This window comes from Argopecten irradians, chromosome 12, assembly GCF_041381155.1.
Source record: "Argopecten irradians isolate NY chromosome 12, Ai_NY, whole genome shotgun sequence".
Classification (NCBI taxonomy): domain Eukaryota; kingdom Metazoa; phylum Mollusca; class Bivalvia; order Pectinida; family Pectinidae; genus Argopecten; species Argopecten irradians.
In genome coordinates, this window is record NC_091145.1 from 29,809,908 (window position 1) to 29,819,238 (window position 9,331).

A 9,331-nucleotide genomic window follows, 5' to 3' on the forward strand; every position below is an offset into this window, starting at 1 on the left:
CAACACACCGCATACATGGGAGGCCGTCCTTACATGACCATAGCTGTTAATAGGACGTTAAATAATTTAACTAACTAACTAACATCAATACATGTGTTACGTTGATAGATTACGACACCTTCATCTTCCTTGACATCTTTATTTGAACTGACTTACGAGATGACGTCACGTCAGACCAATGACTGTGACGTCAATATCACAATGAGAATTCACGACATCCTCGGGGCCGCGGAAAGTTATTAGATATAATAACACATAAAAAAATATTTATTGTATAAATTTACACAAAGTGATTGATAAAACAATGTCCATTAAAAAGCGTACAATGGTGTGCTTCGCGTTGTGTTTGTTATGTTCACTAGATAATTAAGTTTTTTGTATACGATATTTATAAGTTATTTTGACAATGTCCATGTTTTGATTTTCCCATCAGCTGCCAATTTTGCTCTTCTTTGGATCCTTGGCGTGCAATCTGTGACATCCTTGATGTTAACCTTCAAAGGGTAGAGTTTAACAATAGGGCGATTCGTTCTTCCGGATGCAGTATCTACAGTTGCTGCTCTAACAAACCCATCCCTGCCTCTTATCAGTTCTTTGGCAATTGCTAATTTCCATTTACCTCTTGCCGAATTGTCATGGATTTGAACAACGTCTCCTTCTTTGATTGTTTGTGTCGTATGTCCGGACTTTTTGTGGAATTCACGCAATGAAGTGACATACTCTTGTTTCCATCTGTGCCAGAAGTGTTCGATAAGTTGTTGCGTTCTTGAAAGTCGTTTTAAAAGTTGATCATGGGAAACGTCCTCTGTAATTTCATCCTCATTAGAACTGCTCTCATCTGGATACGGTAGTCCTTTAAGCTTTCTTCCATACAAAAAATGTGATGGGCAGAGTGGATCTGGATCGTTGACATCTGATGAAATATATGTTAATGGTCGGTCGTTAAGAATAGCCTCAACCTCTGTAGTTATTGTTGATAAGACTTCCATCGTCACATATGCGCGTCCGAGTACTTTCTTTATGCAATCCTTGGTTATCCCAATCAGTCTTTCCCAATATCCACCATACCACGGTGCTCGCTTAGGTATAAATTTCCATACAGTTCCTGCTTGGCAAAGTGCGTCAGTTACGGAAACAGATTGACTTAGTCGTCGAATATTCTCCGCCGCAGAAACGAATGTAGTAGCATTATCTGACATCATAATTTTCGGTAAGGACTTTCGGCTGATAAATCGGCGAAAAGCTCGGAGAAACGATTCTTCGGTTAAGTCAGGTACTATCTCTAAATGGACCGCTCTTGTGTTCGCGCACGTAAAAAGGCAAATGTACACCTTTTTATCTCTTCCGTTTGCTGATTTCACGTGTAGTTCTCCTGTAAAGTCAACTCCAGTAACAGAGAAGGGTTCACTGTCCAGCATCCTATCTTTTGGTAAAGGAGGTGGAGCTGGAGCCAAATATGGTTTCCCAGATACTTTTTTACATGAAACGCATTTTCGTAAAACAGACCTAACTATCTGTTGAGCTGCAGGGATCCATACTCTTTGCCTTAACAGAGTGACAACTGTTCCTGTACCAGCATGGCAGTTTCTTTGGTGAGTGTTTTGTATGAGGAGATGTGTGAATTTATGTTTCCCTGGTAACAACAAAGGCAATTTTGCGTCTGTAGGAATTGGTGCGTTGTTAATACGCCCTCCACATCGTAGCATGTTGCCAGGATCTATGTAAAGCTTGAGCTGTCGAATCAAATGATGTTGGGTCCTCGATCGCAAACATTCCAGTTCCGTAGAATATATGTTGTGTTGGATGTCTCGAATCCACATGTTTGCGGCACGTTGAAGCTCTCCTGCTGTCAGTTTCCCTTGATTCCTGTCCTCCCGTTTACGTAAGTTGTTAACAAATCGGATGACATATGCTGTGACGCGTAAAAGTTTCTGATATGAATTAAATCTTTCTTTATGGACTATGTCCATTACGTTGCTCGTGGGTTCCATTCCTTTGTCCTTTGTTGTTTCAGAACAACTCTCATTCCCGGTGTTCTCAATGGCTGACAACACAGTTGTGTCGCATTCTTTCCATACAGGCCAACTCTGGGGTTGGGTTATCCAATGTGGTCCATGAAACCATAGTGTGTTGTCTTCAAATTCTTTAGCAGATATGCCCCTGGTTTGTAAATCTGCCGGATTAGAATGCATAGGAACATATCGCCAGTGTTTGGATCCAGTTAAATCGTTGATTTCTTTCCATCTGTTTTTTATGAATTTGTTTTGTTGTTTCTCCGACGATAGCCAATGTATGACTATTTGACTGTCACTCCAATATACAACACGTTCAAGTTCTAATTCATCCAGTAAATGTCGCCCCAAGCGAGCTCCTAATACTGCAGCCATCAACTCTAGTTGTGGTAATGTCATTCCCTTTATAGGAGCAACTCGATTCTTGGCCATTACGAAAGATGCTTCAGTATGATTGACAATGTATGCGCAAGCTCCATATGCTTTTTGACTTGCGTCTACGAAGACGTGCAATGTAGAATCCTTTATCGTATTGTCGGAATCGACAAAATACTTCATGAGAATCGAAGTTTTCGCGGTAACGAGTGCTGTATCTACATAAATATCTATCCATGAAGTTTTTACTTCTTCTGATAGTTTTTCATCCCATGAGAGTCCATCCTTCCAAAGTCTCTGCATCAGTAATTTTGCGCGAATGGTGACTGGTACAAGTTTGCCTAATGGGTCATAAATTGATGCTGATTGTTTCAAAACTTCACGTTTTGTGGCTAACAGGTTGCCGATATCCGCTCTTGCTTTCTCGGCGAAAGCGATAGTGTCCGACACCGGATTCCATCTCATTCCAAGTATCTTAACAACATTGTCGGTGTCATGTACATTCTCATTCTCGGCTGCCTTCCGTAAGTCTTTACTGTTTGATGACCAAGACCTCAGATTGAATCCAGCTTGTCTCAGCAAATCTCTTGAACCGCGGAAGTAGTGTAAAGCTTCCTGTTCAGTGTTCACGGATGAAAGTATGTTATCTACATATAGATTTCTTTGTAGATCATTGGACAATTCTGTCTGACAGCCGTTGAGATGTTTCAGAAGTGTCGCGTTTAAAATGAATGGAGAACACGTGGCGCCGAAGAGTACCGCTTTGAATCTGTAGGTTATCAATGGACTATTGGGGTCTGATGGATCACGAAGCCAGAAAAATCTTGTCACATCTCTGTCTCCTGCATCAAGGTTTACGTTAAGGAATGCCTTTTCAATGTCTGTAGATATTCCATATTTCTTCACTCGAAATCTCGCGATGAGTCCTGTAATGTCATTAAGTTTAGGAGGAGTGGACAGTAGACAGACGTTTGAACTTGAAGATTCTGAATCTTGATGGCAACTGCAATCGTAAACGATCCTAATTGGTGTAGTTGTCGAGTCTTTTTTCACAAGGTGGTGTGGTATGTAATGTATTTTGTCCCCTGATTTCATGTTGTCATCAGAAACTTTCTCTATGAATCCTCTCTTTTCTTGGTCAGATATGATATCTCCATACATCTTCAATATGTTTGGTTCTCGAGCGAGTCGTTTAACGACATTAATCGTTCTGTTTCTTGTGACAAATTCATTTGTCGGAAGTTCTTGGTGGTCCTCACGCCAGGGCAACTTAGCAGTATATCTGTCGTTATTGAAGGATATGGAAGTATTCTGATATTCTTCCATGTAACTCGTAGAACTAGTAGAGTTGTCTGGTGTATCCTTTACTCCAAGGGATTCAATTTTCCAAAACTTTTCTAGGTCAACTTCCTCTGATTTGCGGTTTATCAAAATGCTCATGATCGCAGTATTCATGAATCCCATCGAAGATGCAACAGTTGTTGAGTTTTTGTGTGTGATGATTGGACCGGATAACAGATATCCTAATTTGGACTTCACAGCTGTCGGTCCACTCCCACGAATCACTTTGTCCTGTACTATTGACCAATAGTAGTCTGCTCCAATTCGGGGGTTTATGTTGAATTTCTCATGATGTGTCACTGGGTGAGCTAGCTGTAATCCTCGTAAATAAGGCAACTTTGCAGCGTTAATCCGGGCTTTCATCTCTATTGGCGCGGCTATCTTTGGTAAGATTACTACCTCTATCGGGATTCTCTCTCCGCTGACAGATTTGAAATGAATATGCGTGCAGTTTTTAGATGACGTATCTGACTTTCACTTCCCCCAAAAGCAGCTATTTTCATGTTAATAGTTCCTGTAGTCTCGACATTTAGTTCTTTGGCTAAATCCTCGGTCATGAAAGAATTCTGTGCTCCTTCGTCTAAAAGAATGCTTGCTGTAGCGTGTTGAAATTCCGACCATACTGGGGCTATAGCTGTCTTTAATAAAACCTCGGAATGAGATGTAATCGTTGTTGAGTGAAGCGTTGCGGTTTTCTCCTCCTTGTCAGCACCTTTATTTCCCTCCGATACATAAACCTTAGGATTCGGCGATTGTGGAATCTGGTCATTACATATACTAGTGTGATGTCTTTTCCCGCATTTTCTACACTTGAATTTGGAATGACAGTTACTCACTTTATGTGAACCAAAACAGTTGAAACAAACGTTCTTGGACTTCACAATGTCTATGCGTGCTTTGTAATCGGTGATGTTTGTACATTGGTTAGGTGAGTGCATCTCCCGGCAAAACAAACACGGCTTTCTAGAATTGGCGCTTGTATTCGGTATACCTTGTGTCTTACCTTTTGTCCTCTTGTTGTCTGAAGTTCCGGTTACAAAAGTTGCCGTAGGTATAACTTCCGGTTCAGTTTCTCCCGCTTCCAAAATGCATATTTCCTTCCCGATAGCCTCGCGCAAGGATTTCAACTCCCAATTATCGCCTCCGTTATCTCTAGTGATGTTCTGTCTTACGTTGGGCAGTAGTTTGTTCTTGATTATTGGTACCATAGACTGTGACGTCATAATCACAATAATAATTCACGACATCATGCAATGGAGAACCACTGAACACGAATATCTAAGCTTAATTATACCACACATTCAATCTCTCATACCTTCTCCTCCGTAAACATTACAAGACTGCAGGCTCAGCTGCCGTTGTATCTGTATGTTTGTGTATGCTACCTTATAGATGTGTTAACTGTTGAGACAACCCCTTCATACATATAACATAATATCACATATTATAGTAAAACAGTTGTAAGAAAAGTTCCACAAATCCTTGGTTCTAATTTCAAATTGAGAACTGAAGATACTAATGTTTATAAACATTTATAATTAACACAGTAAAGTCTATAATTTACCTTGCATACAGTAGACTGATTTATAAACATTTCTTACAGAAGGTTTTCACACTTGTAGTAGTTAAAAAGTATACAATCACTCACAATAAAAATCATGAAAGGCTATTTGTACTTGTTTCTACAAATTTTCATGCAAGTTCAATTTTTCTTGATTCATACAGGTTTCCATCTGATTTCATTTCCTGGAATTGTTATCTGCTAGAATACTATATATGACTCAAGTAAACATGTAGTAAAGGTGGTTATCAATGTTAATCAGTGCTAGCTTTGTGTGTTCACTCAACAGTTACCATGGTAACCTATATTGTTTGTGTACTAACCAAAGCGGTTTAAAATCGAGGATCAACTTATTTTGGATCATCACAATACCAGTTAAACATTTCAAGATTGAAACGAATTCTGATGCATACAAATCCATCTGAAGATAATCCTGTCTTTCATATCAAATCACAGCAGGTCCTACATTAGATAGACCTAGACCGACATCAGCACTGCTATACCCGACACATTGTCCTGTGCGAGTATTTACAACTTTTATATGGTCATCACATATTTCTATAGAAAGTAGGGTGTTCACTGTCGGGTACTGCTCGGAACAGTTTGGCCTCTCGTTGATCAGCGTCGTTGAAGGAAAGGACTGCCGCTATGTTTCCACACCTATAGCAGTAGTTATGGGCTGACCACACAGTCACCAGCTTCTCATCAAACATGTACTGGTAACCTACAACAGGTAACAAATACAGACACAAACATCACATAACATGTATTGATTCTTATGCTTCTAAATTCTAAGAAGACAGATGAACATTTATATTTACAATATTATATTTCTGTTATGATTTGGCCATATGAATGAACTTATTAATCAACACATAAACACAAACATTCAATGGGTATATGTTTCTGTGCCATTAAAAACATGTTACCTGGATTAATATCTTTAAGATTTTAAGTCAAAATGAAATTTTATTCCGTAGGCCTTACCATGAGAGTGCACTAAGACAATTTTTAGTCCTTTTAGAGGTCTAGATAAAAAATCAGCAAAAATCATACTTTACATAATACTATATATATGTATACGAATATAACGTTTTTGATATCGAGCATGACATATTCGTCTGTTCACTGATTCAATTAGCATTCATCCTATACAATTCTTTCCTTTTCGTGTTTTATTCGGCCTAGCGAGACCTATCGAATTGTTTTTATTTGTTCGATTCAAATAATTTTCGCTTTACTTCATGGAACCATTTTTTAAGTTATCTCCTCTAAGGTATACTTAAATGCCCACTACCTTTCCGAAACGACTTTTCATTTTTAAAATAGGAATGTAAAACGAGATCGATAATTTTGTCGCAAAAATTATTAATCTACCGCTAATATCACACGTATCATCACCTTCTGAACAATTCGATTAAAATAAATAAAATAACAAGTTTCGTCTTATGTTTCTCGCCGTCGTCCTAAATACCGCACTCTAGTTGACTATCACTGCGTCAGACGGCAAAACAGAGAAATGACTCTCCACTGTTATAAAATATTACGTATGTGTATTTTAAAGGGCCACTACCTTTCCGAAACGGCTTTTAATTTGTAAAATGGGAATGTAAAACGAAATTGATTATGTTATAGAGTCACAAAAGTTATTAACTTACCGTTAATACTACACTTATCAACACCTTCTTAACAATTTAATTTAAACAAATATCATGCTAATTTTCATAACGCGGGTCGTTGTATGTTTCCCGCTGTCGTCCTAATTACCGCGCGTCGGTTGATTATCACTGCACCAGAAGGCAAAACAGCGACATGAATCTTCACTGTTAACATAGTTTACGCAGGGAATCCTGCATTTGGTTAGTGTTATAACATCTTCTTAGGCTATTAATATACTTTTTTCGTATATTATTATTGTTTTAAAGAAACTTTTAATTTTTGATTCCAAAAGGTAGTGGGCCTTTAATCAGCTTGGTGTATAGTAATTAGCGGTAAACTTAGTTCACTATATAATACATTTGTACATTAAAAATTTAAATTTGTATTTGCACATCAGATGAGAGCTGTTTAGGATGGTATTTTCATGGCCTCGAATATAAATTTTGCTAATTTAGGTAGATCATATTACATAGATAGGTTACGCCAATAAAAACGTTTTAAATATTTCTTCCTGAATGCATGACAACCTAGATTTATATAGTATCAAGATAGTATCTAAATCTCTGATGATAATCAATATAGATTAAAATAAAGTGATATTCATCTTCCACATCTAAATTGCAACCGCGGCAAAATCTTTGTTCTCTCGCAATATTTAAGGAATGAGTGTTTACTGAATGTTTACTGGTGTGCAAACTGCGCGTCATGTTGAAAAATCTGTACAAAAAAATGCAGTTTATACACCAGTAAACAACAAACAATAACAATCATTCCTTATATTTACATTTCGACCGACCATTTCATTAAAAATGAAGTGTTCATATAAAACAAAACTCTGTTTTTTCAATGTAATACGATTGTTGGAACAGCCGGTCAATTGATGGAATCCCTGAACAGCTGGCTTCAATTTGGCGGGAAATGATGTCAAATTCAGAAAGTATACAAAATATAGTTCTACATTAACTTTATCTTTTTTAACATATAATTACAATATTTGTTAAATATTGTATTTGCTGATATATAGTTAAAGATTTACATTACATTTATATAATGAGTATATTAAAGATTTGTCATAAAAAAGGCCTAATCGGATGCGCATTCACACTACATGCGGAAGTCGGTGTTCCGGTGTGTGTATTCTTCCGCAGCAACCACTGCGTTTACGCATGTTTAAACGATTTCGCAGTTTGTAAGGTTATATAGCAAACAGAAAATGGAAATGTAAATGTTAGTATTTATCCTGCAACAGTCCCACATACAGACCAATAACTACTGTCGGATAAACTTGTGCTTTATCCGTCAATACGAAATGCTTTATCCGTCACAATACGATCACGTTAATTTGTTCTATATCTGATGGAACTTTTTCTAACTTAACCCAGAACTTGAACGTTCCGGTGAATGAAACGTCATTCAGTCCCGCTGTAGCGTGATGTCACATTCACGTCATTTTTACGATATCGAAAATCTCGTATGACGGTGTCTTTTTTTTTCTTGGCTCATGGCAAAGGTATGTATTTAAAGTAATTCTTAAATGTTTTATTTTTTTTATTTTTGAGTATTTTCAGTTTCAGTGATATTACACACTGGATAGAATTACGGATAGGCCTACTGTTTGCGAATGCGCTTATCTAATTTCCCACGGCAGTCAAAAATGAGTACACTCTCATTCGGTTGAGTGAATGAATCGTTACCTCCGCATCAAAGACGCGTCCCGCTTCGAGCGAAACCAAGTATATAACTGGCAATTTGCTCGTCTTGAATGTCATATTAGTTGCAGGATAAACAGAATACACGGTAAGTATCTTTCAATACAAGTTTTATTTTGGTGCTCGACATGGAGAGTCGAGATCTCGGCTTTCCTAAGTCTCGCACCAAGATAAAGCTTGTATTATAAGATACTAACCATGTATTCGGAGTTGACTTTTTACTCAAATACACTCAAATATATTCAAATACACTCATATATACTCAAATACACTCAAATATACTAAAAAACTAGTTACATTTTAATGAAATAGCTAAAAAATGGTACAATAATGCACTCATTTCCTATTTTATTTTAAAAAACTAACAAAAATGACGATTTATAATGCCTTCAAGGGAGGTAACTTACTTTTACTCTGTCAAATTTTCATCGTTGGACACTCAAATTGAACTATGGGTATATATAAACAATTAGTTTTATCAGTTTAATGTGTAATTCTTAAATTTAACACACTTTGTCTAACACTGCATGACGGATTTAAAACGGCCGAAAAGTGAAAATGCGGATGTTCCAACACCCAGCTATTTGATTCAAGGGAGGTAACTCCTACTCATTTTTACTTCATTTGTTTTATTTTTTCCCAAAATATAAATGTATACATTTTTTATCAATAAC

General features: G+C 37.3%; 2 protein-coding genes across 2 annotated transcripts; both read right to left on the reverse strand.

Moving 5' to 3' along the window:
- Positions 1-395: 395 nt before the first annotated feature.
- On the reverse strand, positions 396-4,091 carry LOC138305044 (uncharacterized). Its single transcript, XM_069245450.1, has one exon. The coding sequence runs from the start codon at positions 4,089-4,091 to the stop codon at positions 396-398; it is 3,696 nt and encodes a 1,231-aa protein (XP_069101551.1).
- A 38-nt stretch (positions 4,092-4,129) lies between these two features.
- LOC138305045 (uncharacterized) lies at positions 4,130-4,951 on the reverse strand. The gene has a single exon (XM_069245451.1). The coding sequence runs from the start codon at positions 4,949-4,951 to the stop codon at positions 4,130-4,132; it is 822 nt and encodes a 273-aa protein (XP_069101552.1).
- Positions 4,952-9,331: the final 4,380 nt, after the last annotated feature.